Source organism: Peromyscus eremicus, chromosome 16_21 (genome assembly GCF_949786415.1).
Source record: "Peromyscus eremicus chromosome 16_21, PerEre_H2_v1, whole genome shotgun sequence".
In the NCBI taxonomy this organism is placed as follows: domain Eukaryota; kingdom Metazoa; phylum Chordata; class Mammalia; order Rodentia; family Cricetidae; genus Peromyscus; species Peromyscus eremicus.
Window position 1 is genome coordinate 57043102 of NC_081432.1, and position 20268 is coordinate 57063369.

The 20268-nt window shown below is 43.2% G+C and overlaps 2 protein-coding genes across 3 annotated transcripts in view; one reads left to right on the forward strand and one right to left on the reverse strand.

Annotated features, from left to right (window-relative positions):
• Positions 1–13923, reverse strand: part of Slc25a27 (solute carrier family 25 member 27) — a 28075-nt gene extending 14152 nt beyond the window's left edge. For both annotated transcript variants that reach the window (XM_059281748.1, XM_059281749.1), the window contains exons 1-5: positions 13657–13923; positions 10958–11149; positions 8895–8979; positions 4617–4739; positions 989–1101 (exon numbers count right to left, since the gene is read on the reverse strand). In XM_059281748.1, the coding sequence (XP_059137731.1) occupies positions 989–1101; positions 4617–4739; positions 8895–8979; positions 10958–11149; positions 13657–13762 (619 nt within the window). In that variant the 5' untranslated portion in view covers positions 13763–13923. The remainder of the gene's footprint in view (positions 1–988; positions 1102–4616; positions 4740–8894; positions 8980–10957; positions 11150–13656) is intronic.
• A 249-nt stretch (positions 13924–14172) lies between these two features.
• Positions 14173–20268, forward strand: part of LOC131926762 (24-hydroxycholesterol 7-alpha-hydroxylase) — an 89033-nt gene continuing 82937 nt past the window's right edge. The window contains exon 1 of the mRNA XM_059282354.1: positions 14173–14584. Within this exon, the coding sequence (XP_059138337.1) occupies positions 14399–14584 (186 nt within the window). The 5' untranslated portion in view covers positions 14173–14398. The remainder of the gene's footprint in view (positions 14585–20268) is intronic.

Consider the following 20268-nt stretch of genomic DNA (forward strand, 5'->3'; position numbering starts at 1 on the left):
GACGTTATGAAATGCTATTTCCATGTATGTTTATATGTTCTAGATTTTGAAGTTATAAAATTAGGCATATACATTTAAAATAATGTATCTTTTTAGGGAAGGCTATATCTAACATCAATAAAGGTATCTGTCAATATATAGTTTTAAAATGTTTCTCCTCTTATATTTTCTCTAATAGTATAAGTGTAGCTTCACTAGTAATATATTACCATTTTAATAGCATTTTTTAAATAAGAGTATTTGTTTATGTCTTAAAATTTTTTTTTGCCACATGCCTTTAATCCCAGCGCTCGGGAGGCAGAACCAGGTGGATCTTTCTGAGTTCGAGGCCAGCCTGGTCTACAGAGCGAGATCCAGGACAGGCACCAAAACTACACAGAGAAACCCTGTCTTGAAAAACAAAAACAAAAAAAAATTTTTTTTGATACAAGGGCTTTATTTTATGATTCAGGCTGGCCTTGAACTCATGACCCTCCTGGCTCAACCTTCAAAAAAAAAAGTCTTTTCCAGCTTTCTTGATATATAATTGACCAATCTACATTTTACAGTTAAGGTATTTAACAAAAAATTAGTAATTAAAGATGAGAAGTGAGGGGTAGAGATAAATTGTGGGAGGAATGCTCCCATTTCCAGGCTGCGCACAATGCTATTCGGGAACAATTCCAAAGGAACAGGGGCAGAGCTGCAGGGAGGGACCTGGGTGTCTGGGCAGAGTGACTGCCAGGCAGTTATACCCATCAGTTTCATCTCAAAGGTCTGGACTGCGGCAGGAGGCCTTAGATAGCTTGGTCTTTTCGGCTTATGGGAACATTTTTTCTGTCTTTGGTCCTTTCTGTACGTCACTGAATGAGGTAAAGATGCTCCAGGATAAGTGTTCAGTTACCAACACTGACTCCTGTTATTGAAAAGTACAGCAATGCCTTCCACACCCCGATGTTGGTACTCAGAACTCGGTGATTATGGTTTAGAGATTCAGGAAGTGCATTACCTCCCATGTTCACAAGCGCAGCTCTTTGAATATTGGGTACCCAGCCTGCCCACAGCCCGCGTATTCCTCCTTCAGCTAAGATTTTTGCAAACGCATGATGGACTCCACGAAATCTAAGGAAAATAACAAAGAACTGTTAGTCTGTGTACTCATGTGTGTGGAAGGCAGATGTGTAAACTTCACCTTCAGCTGATACGGTTGGAACTCAGGCAAAGGAATGGTGTGTGGTGAACAGTGCCTTGGAACTGGGAGAGAGGCTCCAGGGAAAAGGCAGGGGCGTGGCCTTCAACCTCAGGTGCACTCTGTTCCCTGGACTGTTCTTGGACATGATTCCGTGCCTCCTGTGTTAAACATTTACATTCAATTTATGAGACATGTTTACTCTTGTTGGATGTCAGAACATAGCTATAGAACCCAATCTGGTGAAAGGGTATATGCTGAGTGCTGTCCTCAGGGCACCCTGATTCTGGATCTGGCCTTCTGCCTTGATTTCATGCTTTCACAGATATATACAGAGATGCTATAATCTACAGTACGTGCCTGGCAATTGTATTTAAATTGTCCGCCCTGAGAAAGTTCTGGGAAAGGGCTGCTCTGTTAACATTTGGTATGTGCTTCCTGACGTTTACTTACATGTTTTCCTGAACTCAAACAACCTTCCTTGGACCATTGTTTTCTCTGTTACATTCATATAAAAGTACACTAAACTGAAGTAAGATTGTCTGCAGCATTTGACTGTACTCTGCTCCATTTTTTAAGGTCTCCAAATCCCAGATCTCGCAGACAGATCCAGATCTGCATAGGTTGGCGAAAGTCAATAGATACAGTTAGGAATGAAATAATATTTATTCAGAGTTACTTAGAAATTAAAGGATTATGAAACTCTGATTTCTAGATAAACTGAATAACTTGTTGAAAGGCCAACCTTTAATTCAAACATTTCCCTTTTTAAAAATGATTTATTATTTATTACTTTATGTGTCTGCATGCATGTAAGTGCCACATGCTTGGGTCCTATGAAGGCTGGAAGTGAGCACTGGATTCTCCCGGAACTGGAGCTACAGGTGGTTGTGAGCCACCATATGGGTGCTGGGAACCAAACCTGGGCCTGTTCCAAGAGCAGCCAGTGCTCTTAACTGCTGAACCATAGCCCAACATTTCCCTTTTGTCTCCATTCTTTTTCTTTTCTTTTCTAGTTTTGAGTCTTATTATTTCACACAGGCTGGCCTCAAACCTATAAATCTCTTGCCTCATCCTTCTGTGCACTTGGACTACAGGCATGCACCACTATGCCCAACACGATTTAAACATTTTTAGTGGGCAACATTAGAAATTCTGTCATCATTTTCTCTTCTTAGTCTAGTAAAATGATCAAAATACCACAGTTTGGAATTTTTATATTGCCAATTCCTACATTAATTACAGGAAGAAGCAATAGTCGTTAGCCTTGCCTTTACTGGTGACCCTTAGCATCATAAAACAAAACAAACAAAGAGACCCAAACCCTGTAAAGTTTGACTGGCTCTCTCACACTCTTTTATCATCTTGGGTTAGAAAAGATGGCTCAGTGCATAAGAGCACTGGCTGCTCTTCCAGAGGACCTGGGTTCAATTTCTAGCATCCACTTGGCAGCTCACACAATCGTCTATAACTCCAGAGACAGGAGATCCAGTACCCTCTTCTGGCTTCCTCCACACGTGGTACACAGACATACATGCAGGCAAAACACCCATACACATGACATAGTACTAATAAATAAAAAAAACCCTTCTATCTCATAAGCAAGGTGGTTTTTTTTTTTAGGTCAAAAACTAGAAAAGATGATCAAAAAGTTCTTAAAATCGAATACTGTCATCTTTGTGGAAATTCTATCCCATCCCCGTTTTTCTCTCACTTTTGTACCCAGGTGAAAACCTCTGCTGAACTTGAGACAGTCTGCCAGCATCTGTCCAGAAGAAACATCCAGGCAGTGCAGTCCAAGAGGCTCGGGAGTGGGAGTCCCTGCTTCTCATGTGCTTGCTATGTGGCTTTAATGTAGGCACTGCGGTCTCTGAACCTCACCCGGGGACAATGTGACATGCATCATCATTCCTGTGATCCTGTGATTTGTCTGCGTGGGAACCCATGCTCCCAGGATTGATGTGTGCTTTTCTTTTCTTCCTTCTTCTTTTCTTTTCTTTTCTTTTCTCCCTTTCTTTCTTTCTTTCTTTCTTTCTTTCTTTCTTTCTTTCTTTCTTTCTTCCTTCCTTTCTTTCTTTTCCTTCCCTCCTTCCTTTCTTTCCTCTTCCTTTCTTTCCTTTTTTCTTTAACAATATATCAAATGCAGTCAACTAAAAATTCCCAACATTAGAGACAAAGGAAAGAAAGCCACCCACCCACCCAAGAACAGAGACAACTGGAGCCCAGATGCACACGTGTCCTCCTGGGTTCCTGTAGCACGCTTTCAGAGATTAGATGCTGATAGAAAAGCATCAGGACAGGCCCTGGGACCCTGTAACCCCCTTGCTAAGTCAGAGTGTCGTCTTTTGTCCTGCTGTGGAGCCCTCCACACCCACCTGGTCTGCAGGAGGCCCCAGCTGTAGCAGGGTAGGCTAGAGAGGACAGCAGAGCAGTCAGTGTTCAGTGGTGAACACTCCTCAAGGAAAACACCAGCCCTCCTCACTCAAGGAAAACACCAGCCCTCTTCACTCAAGTCCAGCTCAGCTGCAGACAGTGTTCCCCAGAGCAGAGCTCCTCAGACTCAGCTCAGATCTCCTGCACTTTCCTCTTTCCTGGGAGGGGTCTTGCTGTCTGTTAAAGCTCCCCTTTCACAGGAGAAACAGGCTACAAGAAATTAGCAACACTGACCTTTCTGCATTCTTTCCAAGAAGAAAATCAAGACTTTTTTTAGAGACAGTAGTGTTAATCAGGAATCCCCTTTAAAAATAAAGACACAAGGCGGGGCCGTGTGGGAGGCAGAGGCAGGCAGAGGGAGGCAGAGGGAAGTGAGTTCAAGGCCAGCCTGGTCTACAAAGCTAGTTTCAGAACAGCCAGAGCTACACAGAGAAATCCTGTCTTGAAAAACCAAAAAAACACAAAAAGACAGAGACTGTGTGGTAAGTGACTTTTAGGATGCCAGCCCACAGTGATAATGTTAGGGCTCATACCAGGGCACATGATCAAATTCTCATTCTCTCTTTCTCTCTCTCTCCCTCTCTCCTTTTGAAACACAGCATCACCCATAGACCAGGCTAGCCTTGAGTTCACTGTGTCCTCCAGGTTGGCCTCCAACTCTCAGCAATTCTGCCTCAGCGTCCCATGTGCTGAGATTACAGACCCCAAAACAACAGTGCCTGGCTGTCTACACTCTTTACATCAACTTGGACCAGGGGACCAGTCCAACAGCCTTTGAGTCTGAGGAGGTGCAAAAAGTGATAAACATACAGTCCATCCGATACAGAGCACACACACATCACTGTGCACAAGGAAGACCTGGGCTAGCACGTCTCTTCACAGATGTAACTGGAAAGAACCGGTGCTAATCCCTTTAGTAGACGTTAGATAACGAAAGTGACCGCACTGGATAAATGTGCAAGACACGGGTGACTGACAAGGGGGAGGGGAAAGCAGCCATGCCTGAGTGACTCACCTCAAGGGCTTCCCTTCCAGCCTCCGTTTCCCTTCCATCTGCATCTGGACCTTCACCAGGTCAGTGGGGTTGGCTAGAAACTGCCCAATGACACCAGCCATCATCCCTCCAATGACCGACTTCCTAATCGCAAAGGGAGACAGTTGGTTTGCTGTTTTAAGTCGCCACCCAGGTCACAGATTGAGTGAGGGAACCACATTGAACTTGCACAGGCCCTGGGTGGAAGGTTAAAGATGCAGTAAATAAAGAACAGACACACAGGGGAGAGAAGGGTCAGCCTGACTGTTCGCTGGTGGGCAGGGCCAGGGCTCAAAAGGCGCTAAAGGGAAAGTAGTCTGAAATCCTTCCACCCGAGTCCAAAGGAGAGAAAAATGGACACTTCAACAGTACGGACACTTGAACTGATCATTTCTCTGCCCCCGACATCTGACTGCAGGGTAAGAAAACAGCAGAGAGACAGTCAGCCTCAGAGGCAAAGGTGAGGACTGAACTGGTTCTCCAAGTGACAGGTTTGACAGCATTCCTCTCTCTGAAGAAACTTGCAGGCCAAAGCTCCCCTACTCTCAGCCAACAGTGAGCAGGACTCAGCCACAACAATCACAGTGTTGCACCCCCAAATCACACATTAGAAGCTCGACAGGCAGTGCATATTATAAAGGGCTCTGTTGTTTTACATTTTCACAACACTATGAAGGGGGTTTAAATTAATTTCCCCATTTATCAGTGATGTTACTTGTTTTTTTACATAATGAACATTTGTACTTCTTTTGGGAATCGGGTCTCTCAGCACCCTTTTCTTATTTTTCCTGGGTGCTATCTATGGGTTTGGTTTTGTTGTTTTGTTTTAATGGTGCACATGTGTATTATTTATGGTGAACTATTTTAAAAATATTTTTCTTTAATCTCTCTCTCTCTCTCTCTCTCTCTCTCTCTCTCTCTCTCTCTCTCTCCCTCTGTGTGTGTGTGTGTGTGTGTGTGTGTATGTGTGTGTGTGTGTGTGTGTGTGTGTGTGTGTATGTGTGTGTGTGTGTGTGTATGTGTGTGTGTGTGTGTGTGTGTGTGTGTATGTGTGTGTGTATGTGTGTGTGTGTGTGTGTGTGTGTGTGTGTGTGTGTGTGGTGCCTGAAGAGGCTAGAAGAAGGTTTCAGATCCCTTGGAGTTGGAGTTACAGGTGGTTGGTTATAAACTGCCCAGTAGGGGTGTTGAGAATTGAACTCTGGTCCTCTAGAAGAGCAGGAAGTGTTCTTAACTGCTGAGTATCTCTCCAGCCCCTGTGAACTACTCTTTACATTTCTGTTATAAACAAAAACCATTTTTTTTTTCAAGACAAGGTTTCTCTGTGTAACACTCCTGGCCATCCTGGAACTTACTTTGTAGATGAGGCTGGCATTGAACTCACAGAGATCCGCCTGCCTCTGCCTCCCACTGCCTGGGTATAAATTTTAAATCTCAAAGCAACCAGCACTTGTACATTGTCTCATCCAAAGGCTGGCATCACTTCTGCAGCAGAGAGGACTGCAGGCAGAAGAGGTGAGACAGTTTCTCCACGTTACTCATCAAGGGGGCAGAGACGAGATTCAAGCCCATCTCTGACTTCAAAGCCCAGAGCTTTCCAACAGCAAGCAGAACACAGTCGGCTGTGCTGAAAGGCAGCCATAGGAATTCTGAGTGTACAAAGCTACTGTGGTTCTTAAAAAAACTTTTTGAGTGTGTGTGTGTGTGTGTGTGTGTGTGTGAAAGAGAGAGAGACAGACAGACAGAGACAGAGACAGAGAGAGACATAAAGAGAGAGACAAAGAGACAGAGGGACAGAGAAACAGAGAGACAGAGTCAGAGAGACAGAGACAGACACAGACAAAGAGAGACAGAGAGACACAGAGAGACAGAGACAGAGAGATAGAGAGACAGAGACAGAGAGTAACAGAAGACAACTTGTGGGAGTCGTTTCTCTCTTTCTAGTATTTAGGTCCCCAAGATTAACTCGGGTTATCAGGCTTGGCAGCAAGTGTCTTGGCCTACCAAGCCATCTCATTGGCTGCTGCTGTGGTTCTCAATAAGCAATGACATGGTGGAAATGAGTCTTTGGCATTAACAAAATGGAAGAATGCAGTATTAAACTAGAGTCACACAGACAACCCGGAAGTTGAGCTTCAACTCTATCCGCGGTGGTTTGGATCTCAGCCTGAAGTGTAGTCAAGGCTACAGGGATGCCTGAACACACCAGGTACACAGAGCAAAGAGAGCAAAACTCCTCAACATTCAGGGATAAACACGTATCCTCTCAGCATGGGGCTCTTGCCATGAAACACGAATGACTGCAGTTTGGTGCTCAGTCATAGTTTGCAGCCCACGGAAGAAGGAAAGACAAAAGAGAGCCAAAGAGATGCTCAAAAGGTCAAAGAGCACAGTGTCCAGGAAGCCAAAGAAGTGAGTGACTCCAAAGAAGGACCAGAGGCACCTAAACACCCAGGACAACAAGGATCTGGTTTAAATTACATGAAATGCATTCATCGCTCTTACATCTTGGGAATGGAGAAGAACACTAGTGTATGGGTTCAAGTCCCACAATTGTTAACGCTCTTTTCCAAACATCTACATTTACAACCTAAAAACAAAAGAAAGAAAAAAACATATAAAAATGAAAAAAAAAAAAAGAAAGGACAATAGAAAAAATTAAGTGACAACCTAAACTTCAGGGAATGAGCTTTGAATATAAAGCCATTTGCTAAACACGCTTTGGCAGAGCTGACAAATGGTGTATCTTCATTACAGCGTCTTCCTTCTGTTATGAAAAGGGTCCAAGCAACACTAAACAAGTTCCTGCAGGAAGCCCGCTGTCCTTTATATGACTGTGGAATCTACTCCAGGTATTTCTTCTTTAAGAAATTTCACATAATTCCTAAGGGGTGGGGGCTATGCTAGCCCACTGTCTGAAAACAAGAAAGAGCCATCCGGTGCAGAAGGCGGCAGACCTTACTGTTAGCCTGTACTCAGTAGAACTGATACAAAAAAATGGAAATCATGGTTTACTTCCTGGACACAGGCTTTCAAAACTGGACCACACAAAAACTTCTACTAATACAAAAGCCATACCCTGAAAAAAACAGAAACAAAACATGCATTAATCACAGGTTAGCCCTCTTCAAGAGAGAGACATTATTTTGTTTATTTTTGGGTGACATTTTCTGAGAGCATATTTTTTTCATTCAGAAAATTAATTTTGGGATTAATGGTATCTTAATAAAAGGCACATGGGCAAATGCATCAAGATGTAAAGGGTTTAAAGGACTTTATCAGATGTGCCTTGAATTTAACCAGAGGATTTCTAAAAGTGAGACTGGTGTCTTTTGATTATAATTCCAAAAGTACATGATAATGCAATGATTTAATGAGTTAGTTTAGATTCATTAAAACAGACTAGCTATAATCAAAGTCATGTGCTGGCTACTCTTGTATCAACTTGGCACAAGCTAGAGTCATGAGAAGAGGGATTCTCAACTGAGAAAATGTTCCCCACCAGACTGGCTCATAGGCAAGTCTGTGGGGCATTTTCTTAATTAATAGCTGATGTTCTGAGAGAGCCCATCCCACTGTGGGCAATGCCACCCCTGGGCAGTTGGTTCTGAGATATATAAGAAAGTCTGCTGAGCATGCCATGGGGAGCAAGCCAGTAAGCAGCATTCCTCTGCTGTCTCTGCTTTAGTTCCTGCCTCCATGGTCCTGCTTTGAGGTCCTGTTCTGACCACCCTCTGTGATGAACTGTTCCCTGGAATTGTAAGTGAAATAAACCCTTTCTTCCCCAAGTTACTTCTGGTCATGGTGTTTTATCATAACAATAGAAAGCTAACTAATGAAAAAGGATGCCCCAGTAGACGATGCTCCAATGGGATTCTTTATTATTATTATTATTATTATTATTATTATTATTATTATTACTATTTGTTTTTGAGACAGGGTCGGATGTAATAGAGGTTGGCCTCAACCTCTCTATCTTCCTGCCTCCACCTCTCAAGGGCGGGAGTAATGGACATATACCCTCATTCCAACCTTTGCATTCACTAAGATTAAAATATTAGATAAATATGAATAATTCACACATGCATTTCTGTTGTTTCTGTATACAATATGTACAGAAGTCTCACTTATTTGGATTTCTATTATTTATTAAGTCTGTTACTAAAAGCAATTTTAGTACAAATGTATAATTTTACGTAAATATAACCAAAAGGCATTATAGTTTTTGGGGTCACAGCATATTGTTTTCAAAACTAGACTTACCAGAGGGGATAATGCTTATCCTCACTTTTGCCAAACACAACCTCCCGGAGATGTTCATAGGTGACCATCCGACCTCCTGAATACACTACATGAAACAGACGATGGAAACACAAATTCAGTCTTGTATCTAAGGAAGTGAGAGGAACGTATGACCTGGCCTCTTTAGTCTTCCAGAGGAGGAATTCTTACTCCTTCTCTGATCTCTAGAGTAAAGCCTCCCTTTTCTACCTTGTTATCCCTCTTTGTCTTTTAGGACTCGGCTCACTCTGTTTTTCAGAAAGCTGCTCTCTGACCTTCCTCTCAGCATCCTTGGCCCACATGGCATGTTCGAACACAGCAGCTATCAAGTTCATTAGCGATTAATTTCTTATTTTTCCCGCAGGACTTCTCCAGGTGGGTTCTCGGTGTTGGTTATTCATTTCTCTATTTTTTGACAGACATTAATTCACCAAACTTGAGTCCATTTATTGACTGACACACAACTACATTGAAGCTCAAGGTTTTAAGGGTTTCTGAGTTCTAGAACTTGAAGGAAGGCTAAGGAAGAAGAGCTATATCTGCCTTCTTGTTCTAATTTTAACCATCTTGAGCACTACCACAGAAAGGGGAGGAGAAACAAAATGAAGAGGAACCTCACAAAATAGTTCTGTGTGTTGATTTTAACTCAAACACACACGTAGGGAGCTTGGTGTACAAAGGATATTCTCTTTGAATAAACACATGTAACCGCACTCAAGGATTCATTAACAGTTTTCACTTTCAGGTTTTAAGCACAGGAGAAAGATCTTACGTGGAGAACAATGTAGTGGCCAACACAATGAAAGAGGCAAAGCATAGAACAATAATGGGGTCCAAAAGAGAAACAGTCTAAAAGGTGGAAAATGGCATCCTTAAAATCAGTACACTGTGCCCATACAAGAGATTTTCTTGATAGTTTAGGAAGTTCGACTTGGTATTTAATAAAGAATAAATACAAATCACAAAAAAGTGTAAGTTTCTGTGCATAATTCTGACTCTTTTAAAAAAATCCTATGCTAACCTATTCATGTGAAGAATAGAATATTAACAGCAATGATTAAAACTGATGCTTTCTGGGCCAAGGAAACAGCAGGAAGGTGGAGGCACAAAAGGCCACACTATCTCAACGTCTCTTTGGGGCCAACTTCATGGTCTCCTGTCTACAAGCCAAAAGGTCAGTGACATCCATTCCTGTGAATGGTGCCTTGGAAGCAGGGTTAGAAAGGTCTTCTCTGAGACATTTACCACTAATAACCCACAGAAGTAGCCTGGGAACAGAGGCAAAGGCAAGTTCACCTGTGGTCCGTCTACCCTAGTCCCACAACTAGACGTGGCAAGGTTCCTTGCTCTGTCAGATCAGCCTAGTTGGTCTCTGATGTACAGGGCAAAGATAAATATATTTCAGTTTTCAAAGAACATGAAAGTTCATTCAGAACTTTGAATTTAAAAACCTACTTCAGTTTTTACTGTACTTAAGGTTTCTGAAGTAAGGGAAAATGATGTAAATTATTCATGTTTCTCTGTCTTATACCATTAAAGAACTTACAGGGAAAAAATATTCAAACAGATAGCCAAGTAGAAACAATTATAACTCCCTTTATATGAAGATTTTTTAAGTGATAACACTTGTTTAACTATCCTAAAGTGATTTATAGATATGGTGGTAGTTTATGGTTTTTTTCCATGTTTATGTGTGTGTGGTGTGGTTGGTGTGTAGATATGCTCACATGTGTGGGTACGCTCTCACGTGTGCAGGTGTCTTCCTCTAGACCTTCCACTTTATTTACTGCTCACCACTTCCAGCTAGCCTAGCTGGCCAGCCTGACCCAAGGATCTCCTGGACAGTTTACTTCCATATGCCATTCTCAAAACTCAGGGCACTAACTCCTTAAGAACAACTGGAGATATTTTCTTCTACTGACTTATTGTATCAGTGGGAAAACAAAACAAAACAATATCCTCACTGGATTTTGGATACAGCTGAAGAGAAAAGCAAAGAATACAGAACTCATAACAAACTTACCAGTTAGAATCAAGATAAATACCTACGTGTCTGTAAATGGCGGGCGTCACTCCTTGCCACAACTTTAGAAAGCCTTCCTCCTGGACAATTCCTAGGGCTGTGCGCACCATGCCCCTATAAGGGGCAGATCCTGTTGCACCATCTCCCAACCTAGCAAGGGCAGCTTCTCCTTGCATCTGGAGTCGGGTTTTTGTGAGATCGAGGGGAAAGGTTGCTAATGAAATAAGAAAAAAACAAACGAAAGGGAGGAAAACCCAAAACATTCAGACAAACAAACAAAACCTCTAAAATCATAAGATTAATATTCTCCCGTGGTTTGGAGATTCTGAAGTATGAGAATATAGTAGAATCAGCCAGGGAATCTGTGAAAGACACACACCTCCTACCCCACTCCCACACATTCTATACTAGTAGATGGATGATTTAGAAAGTAGGGTCTCATGCCTTCTCAAATCTAAGACTTGCTGTTCTAGAGCATCCCCAGATTTAAAAAAAAAAAGAAAAAAGCAAAACCAAAATAATCCTACAGAAGTAGAACAACCCTCTATCTCTTTTCAATAAAAACATTCACTATCAAACCTGCTTTGATTTTCTCAATGAGAAACAGCTTATAGTAGCCATATTCTGTTGTGTCTCCTTGAGCCCCAGCCACGATCACTTGAGACCTGATACAACTTTAGAATACACTTGAAGCTGATTTCTACAATTTCATGGGTGGTTCCCCTTGAGAACAGATCACAGAACTGATGTTTGAGAGGCAGAAGATGCAATGAAGTCAGAATGTCTTCATATACAGGGGTGGTAATGCTCAACACTCTTCAAACTGAGGCAAATATTTAGTTATATTTTTCTGAACTGATAAGTTTTACACATGGTCCATTCATGAGTTCTTTGTAAGTCCCAACTTTATTCATTGGAAAATTTGTTTACATGTTGAATTAGAAACAGTTTTTTTTTTATCTGAAAGCATATTTTAGCTACCCAACCCACATCAGGAAGATCACACTTATAACATCACATACAATGTCCTGAATAATTCTAAGGGGGGTATGAGAAGAGCTCATAAACATTGCTGATGGTATTTAAGATTTTTCAGTGACCACTAGAATACTTTTTCTAAGATGTGTGTGTGTGTGTGTGTGTGTGTGTGTGTGAGAGAGAGAGAGAGAGAGAGAGAGAGAGAGAGAGAGAGAGAGAGAGAGAGAGAGAGAAGGGGTGTTACATATTCCCACTAGGTTTTGAAAAAGTATCTAGCCAATAATTTCCCTAAACAGATGTATCTTGCATATCCATACATTTAAAAGTGTTCTATCAACACATGAAGCTAAAAAAAAAATAGGAAGAGGTAGGAGCCTCTCTCTAAGAGTTTTGATTTTGTTTATTTCATATGCAGGCTCTCATGCTGAACTGGGGTGCACTCCTCTTTACCACCGAACTTTGTTTCCCTAGCCTCTGATCCCTAGTCTTCAGATAATTCTCTCCAGCACACGTCACAGGAGCATCCCTGTACAAGCCAATGAGCTTCAAAGAAGAATTCAGCTGTTAATGTAGCTAATCACTCAGCCACCCGATTTTAGATGTCTTTAAAAGCTGGTAAATTTTATTTCAGAAAGTGGATGATTAAAAAATGCTCCACTAGCTTTGAGAGGAGAGAGACGAATAGATGGGCCAAAGAGCCAGAAGGAAAGAATCTAAAGGCAAACAACAGATAGTGTGCTGGCTATACTAGGTATAAATATAAATAAACCTCCGCTAGAACAAGACTGAGCAACGTTTTCAAATGACTAATGCGCTAGAGACACCCCCTTTTTTCTTTTTTTAATGGACAAGAAAACGCGAGGGTAATCTGGAATAGCTTCACAGAGATCACAGTTTGTACCCCTCCCCACCAATTACCATCTGCTCATGCCAAGGTACCATAATCCACTCTAGGTGGTCTGTTCATTTGTTGTTGTTGTTGTTGTTGTTTTTTGACTCACTTAGACATGAATCTGTTTTCTAGGATGTTCTTGTGACACACAAAAATAGCTTCTCTGCAACAAGCAGCAGTTGTAAATGTCTTTCTCTGGATGTGCCCCCACTGGCCTGGAAGAAGGCTACGCAGGGGTCTTTGAAACTGTAGAGCCAGGACCCACTACTGTATCGACTGCAACAATGCCCCAATTAATAGTCACCCTGCCTAGCATTTACCGTTTTTATAAAAATTACTTCTCAGGGTCCCTCCTGTCAGGTAAACAAGATATAGGCTCAAGAAGTGATGTGGGCACCTGACTTTAGGCAGATGTTCAGGAGGAATGGTTAATAATTGAAATCCCCAAGGTGGCACACCCCGCCCCCCAAACTCAAAGATTCGGAGGCTGCATAAACCATGAAAAAGACGACCTCAGGGAGGATGAAAAATATGTGAACAAATGGACTATGATTCCAAAAAAGGTCATCTTCACGAAAGGGGAAATGTTTCCTAGAGAGGTATAAGGGCTCATGAAGAGCCCAAGAGTACTCACTCAGGCATAGGATAACATCCCTGGGGATGGGAAGACAAGGACCCTGGACACCTCCAATCCATGCTCCTCCTGAAGCTGGCCTACTGGGCACCTGACCACATCTTGCGAGGGCGCAACCTCTGAAGATGCTCCAGCCTGGAGCAGGGCTGCCCGCCCATCCCTCCCCCAGAGCGATGAGGCCACTCGCTGGGGAGGCCGAGGCAGGGGCGGCTGGTACCTAGCTCGGCCACGGTTGCGGCGCAGCCGGACAGTAGGAACTTGCTCGTCCGGGGCCATCTCTGCGTGAGCGGCAGCAGCGTCTCCTCCTCCTCGGGGACAGACATTCAGCAGCAGATCAGGACCACTGGGCACCCCGAGTCGCCTGTGCACCTGCCACCCTGCCGGCGCCGCCCCTTTTCAGCCCAAGAGCAGTAGGGGAGGGACCATGTGCACCAGGGAGGCACTGCAAAGCCTCCACCCGCTTAGGAGCTGGACCGGTCCGGGGGCCTCAGGTACCGAAAAACAAAGCGGAACCCAAGAGGCTTCTGGGAAATGTAGTTCTTGGGGGGCTCCGCGCCCTCTCTGATTGGCTAGCAGCTAGGCGCCCTCTGCAAATTGCCAGCTACTCCATAGCTACGGCTACAGCGCGTGTTCCCGCCCACCCTTCCCAACCCAGGCCAGTGTAGTTCAACTCATTGTGCGTTTTTTTGTTGTTGTTGTCTTGTTTTGCTTTGTTTTTTTCGTTTTTTCTTTTTTGCCTGCTGGCCAGCATTTGAAAGCAATGCGAAGGTGGAAGGGAGCCACAATGCAAAAATTACACAAAAGTCGGGGCGGGGCAAAGGAGCTACAGTTACGCAAGAGAATTAGTTGCCAAAGTTTCGGCTCAAAGTTTGGAAGACCCGGTGCGTTTTTCTCACTCGGCAGGGGAGGAGGAAATGCCCAGGGAGAAGGACATTTTTAAACGTCTGTGATTCTGCAAGATGGGCATCGTGGAGTTATTCTCACCATTAGTCATCGCCGTCCTGGGAAGCTGTGTTCTTTTCTTATTCCTTCGATTGAAGAATTTGCGCGGACCCCCGTGCATCCAGGGCTGGATTCCCTGGTTCGGAGCGGGATTTGAGTTTGGGAAAGCCCCTCTTGAATTTATAGAAAAAGCAAGAATCAAGGTATGTAGCTGTGCCGGGGGTTGGGGGTCGGGGGGGGGGTAGGGTTGGAGGGAGGTAGTACTTTATTTTCAAATTATATTTTTATTAAGCGCAGTGTTAGAACATTGGACATAAGCATACTTCCGGCAATTAATCACATCTGTTGTTACTCTCCTCATGATCTTCAGCTGCGTCCTAAGCAAGGCATCAGGAAATTAAATGAAAGACAACGCAGCTTGTTGGAAGTAGAGATGTCTTTTAAGTGTTAGTGACTTCCTCGCATTAATTCAAAGTGCATGTTATAAGCGTATAGTACTTGGGGAAGATAAGTTTCCATGACTTCAGTTTGTGAAAATGAGTCATAAATCTGTATCACAAATAGAGATTTTGTAAAACTTGTTTTGCTAAGTTATCTTTACAGATTCAAGGCTTGCCACTTTTCTTTCTTTCTTTTTCGACCCCCGGATGCGTTTATAAAAGTTTTTGTCCTTAAAGCAGCTCTTGAATGTTGCGCACTTTGAAGAAGACACTTTTGTTAGCCTTTTAATTCTCATTCATATTTTAGCCGCCAAGATCTTACTGTATTTGGCTGGTAAGATGGTTCGGTGGATGAAGGTGCTTTCTACACAGGTAGAAGAGAGCCTGAGTTCAATCCCCAACACCTGCGTTTAAAGTGGGGGGCGGGGGAAGCAAACAAGTGGACGGGAGATGGCTCAGCTGTTAAGAGCACACACTGCTCTTACAGAGGACCCAAGTTCTCTTCCCAGCACCCCACGGGGGTTGAATCACAGTTGCCTACAACTCCAGCTTCAAAGGTCTGAAGCCTCTGCCCTCCAGAGGCGTCGGTGCACATGCACATACCCATATATAGACACACACACATACACACACACACACACACACACACACATACACACACACATACACACACACACATACACACACACACATACACACACATACACACACATATACACACATACACACACACATACACACACATACACACACATACATACACACACATACACACACACATACACACACATACACACACATACACACACATACATACACACACACACACACATACACACACACATACACACACATACACACACACATACACACATACATACACACACACACACACATACACACACACACACACACACATACATACACACACACACACAGATAAAATGGATCTTTATAATAATAATTAAAAAAAAAAAAAAAGAGCCAGTGTGGCCAAATGCGCTCAGATTCGATTGTGGGAGAGGCAGAGACAGGAGAATCCTTGGAGCTCACTAATCAGCCAGTCTAGGCCGATCACCCATCTCCAGGTTCAATGAGAGAACTTGTCTCAGATAATAAGGTGGAAGGCCAGCAGGATGGCTCAGTGGGTGAAGGTGCCCGCTACCAAGTCTGATATCTTGAGATAGATCTCCAGAACCCGTATGGCGGAAGGAGGGAGGCAGTTCTCTCCGGTTGTTCTCAGACCTCACACAGGGGTTGTGATAACATGCGTGCCCATACTCATGTAAACACAATATAGGAATAATATTTCCTTATCATTAAGTATTTCCCTCAGTCTTTGTGTGTGTGTGTGTGTGTGTGTGTGTGTGCGTGCATTGCATAATGTGTGTGTCCACTCATGTGCAGGTGCTTTAGGCCGTGCACGAAGGAGCGTATGGAGATCAAAGACTGACGGGGGTGCCTTCCTAATGCACTTCTCCACTACGTTTTGTTGGGACAGGGTCTCTCACTGAATCTGGAGCTCATTCTTTCAGCTAGACTGGCTGGCCAGCAAGCCTCTGCGTGTCTCTGTCTTTGCCTGCCTCTGTTCCCCAGTGCTGGGGAGGTAGAGATGTGAGCTTCTGTGCCTGGCTTTTATGTGGGTTCTGGGGAGTCTTGGCACAGCAAGCACGTTGTCCACCGAGCCGTCTCCGGTCTTTAATGGCTGCGTTTCATCAAATAAGGATAGGATATTTTACTTAAATTCCGAGAGTTGGGTTATATAGGTTGTCGCCAACTGCTTTTCATTGTTTCAACCAATACCTCAATAGATATTCTAATATTTTTGCTTGTGAGCCTAGCCTTTAATGGTTGAGCCATCTTTCCAGCCCTCGATGGATATTCTTATGTGTGTGTATGTAGTTGTATATTTAAAGCTTATTTGACTATTTCCTCAGAATAAACTCCAAAATAAACTCCAATAGATTTGCCTGGGGGGGGGGAATGCACAATTAAATTGTTTATGATTGTATTGTGTTATTGTACAGCTTTGAAAAAGATGTAGTATACACTTTTTTTTTTTTTTTGAGACAGGGTTTCTCTGTGTAGTTTTGGTGCCTGTCCTGGATCTCACTCTATAGACCAGGCTGGCCTCGAACTCACAGAGATCCACCTGGCTCTGCCTCCCGAGTGCTGGGATTAAAGGCATGCGCCCATTGTAGTATACACTTTTAACCTTTGTTTTAGCATATAGATTTGCTTAACATATTAAATTCTGGGCCATACTGGGTGCCATAATTATGTGAAACGCTTACTAGTTGAATGCATAAAAGATGAAAAAGAATCTTTCCTAAAATAATATTTCTTTGTTTCCCACAGCCTTCCATGGTCATATGAGTTTAGTAATTTTTATGGAATGTTTAACAAAGTTGTCTCAGATCAAGTATGTGTGAGGGCTCTGTAGAGCCAACTCTTATATAACACGACACAGGGTGTGTGTGTGGTCTTTCTCTCGTATAAAAAGACTATGGCTCTATTGTTTGATGTTTGAATCCTGGAAGCTGATTTTAAGAATTATTCTTATCATATGGTCAGGATGATAAACGGTGCATTAGAGAAATTTAAACCATGCAAGCCAAAAGTCCCAAAGCAGGAACACTCACCCCCTCCTTAACCCACTCCTTAACCAACACACACAAAAGGGAAACCAAACGGAACCAAAGGCTTTTGCTTCTTTGTGTTATACAAGTTCTTACTGTTCACTAAGTAGCCTAGGCTGGCCTTGAACTTAAGTCCTCCTGCCTGAGTACTCAGCCTTCTGAGGACTGGGATTCAGGTGTGCACGGTATGCCTTGCTCCCACTCAGCTTTCTCAGTCTACGTCCATATTAGTTGCTTTCTCAGAGCAGTCAAGAGGAGCTCCATGGCGGAAGTACTAAACTTTCTGCAGCCTCTTTGCATGCTTGTGATGCCGTCTGTCTTCTATTTTAAATGAATGAAATGTTGGAAGAGGATGTGATCTGCTTCTTCACAGTATCTGCAGCCAGTCTTAACATTTTGATAGATAGATTGCATTTATCTGGAAGCTGTATGGGAAACACATGGCTTGTTGGATCTTTAAGGAAGGACTTCCAGACATTCACGGTGAGCATCCCTCCAGCTCCAGCCTGTGAAGAAGACAGAGAAAACCGTGATGGCTGCCAAGGTCTTCCCTGCAGTTTAATTTCATCTTTGGATGGATTATGCGTTAATGTGGTTTAACATTTTAAAATATTAACTCTTGTGGGAGGGAGGCTTAGGAGATGGCTCAGGCAGAAAAGTGCCAGAGGGTAAAGCAGGAGATCCTGGCACACACCTGTGGAGGAAAGGGGTCCCTGGGGCTTGCTGGCCAGCCACCCTAGCCAGTCCCTGAGTTCCAGGTCCAGGGAGAGGCCCTGGCTCAAGAAATCAGATGAGAGCAACGGTGGGAAACGTCAGTGTTGACCTCTGACTTCTACGTGCACACACCTCTACAAACATACACACAAACGTGTAGACACAACTGTGTGTCTCTATTCCACTGAATTCTCAGCTCTCGTTCCCAAGCTCTGTAACACTAGTTCCTTTCTCACCTGTCACCAGAAATGGAGTTTGCTGTGGTTGGCAGTGCAGGCCGAGGGTTCTGGGGGCCAGGGTGGGGTTTTACTCTGGTATGTCCCAGTTTTTCAAGTTTTCATCCCCCGCTGAAAAAGAATTTCACCGTGATGCAGAGTGAAGCAAACCTAGCGAGGCAGTGATCTTTCATCAGCAAATGAAGCAGAATAAATGATAACAAATAATAAAGCAGAGGAGACGAGACACACTTGAAGAGAGTCATGTGTGGGCTTAGGAAAGGAATAACTTAAGGCATCAGTAGTGGCTCTGTATGTGACCTGGGACTGTAAACGGACATGATCTGCAACGGAGTTGGGAGATAGGGCATGGTATTGCTGGTGCAATTTAGTTTCCTTATCCATAAAAGCATGACTTTGAAGAAGGAACTTTGAAGGTGCAATATATAAGCTTCAAGGCAGAGAGGGAATGTTAGAAATAAATCATTAATCACAGGTCAGAAGGAGGTCAGATTTAAGGTACAGCTCATTAGCCACATTAAACAATCCGGTTGGAGTGTTTCTCTGAACTTGGCGTTCATGTGTGAGTTCAGAAAGGTTGGCACACAATTACTGTGTGGCTGCACACGTGCTGGAGCTGCACATGTGTGGTTAAACATACAATAACGCTTGTAATCACTCAAGCAAATATTTTGCTAAAAATATGACCAAATAGGTTCAATTCTTATTTGCTAACAACCCCAAAATGCTAATTAAAATATCAGAGATCCTAAGGGAGAGATATGCAGTGGTCGTGATAGTAGATTGGAAAAGTCCATATAGTATAGATGTCAGTGTCCAGATTGAAATCCAGGAGGAGTACTTTCAAATTCCCCGGAAGCCTTATTTTTAGATTCTGTGACTATTGTTATAGAACTTAGGTGGAAAGGCCAAGAGAATGGAGTCCCTAAAACATGTTTGGAAGAAAAATACCCAAGAGGGATTGTTTCACTCAATATCGATGCTTATTAGTCATTAAGACTGTGGTGCTGACAGAGGCATAAACACCAAGATAGATGGACCAGAAGAGAGAGCTTGGTAAGCTGTCCACACAAGTGTGCTCAGCTGACTTGTGACAGAGACACAACAATAATTCAATGGAGTAATGACGCCTTTTTAAACGCTGGTGAAACAGTTCCATGCTCATGAGCCAGGAGGAAATAAAAACCCAGCAATTTACAAAACAAAATAAGGAACCTCAACCTAAGAATCACATCTTAGACAAAAAAGTAACTCAAGGTAGATCCCAGTCCTAACCAGAAACGTGAACAACAAAAAGTTAAAAAAGAAGAGAATATCACCCTTGTGGGTCTAGGAAACACTTTTTTGATTGGCACTCAAAGTGAAGTCCATAAAAGGAAGAGAAGATAAACTACTCTATGAAAATTGGGGACCTTTTCTCTGTGACAGAACCCCCAAGGAGGACAAAGAGAAAAGCTTCAGAACAGGATAAAGTACGTGCAAGGCCCATCCCCCACAGAGGACCAGTGTGTGGTGTGTATAAAGAGCCATGGACAGTCAAACGCAAAGTCCTGTCCAATTGAAAATGGATGTGACATCACGTCCATGATGAGGGTTTCCAGATGGCAAACACACAAGGTTAGTGACAGTCACAGCCGTTGGTAAAGATAAAATCAGCCTGAAGACGCCTAATGGTCCAGCTACTGTGGAAAATACATCAGCAGTTTATTAACGGAACACGCAGCTAATCGTGTAACTCAGCACTTCTATTTTTAGATATTTCTCCTGCAGAAATGGAAACTCAGGTCTACACTGTAACCCGGCCATTGCTTTATCTATAATCCCTCTTTACAGTACCCTTGAAATAGGACACCGAATG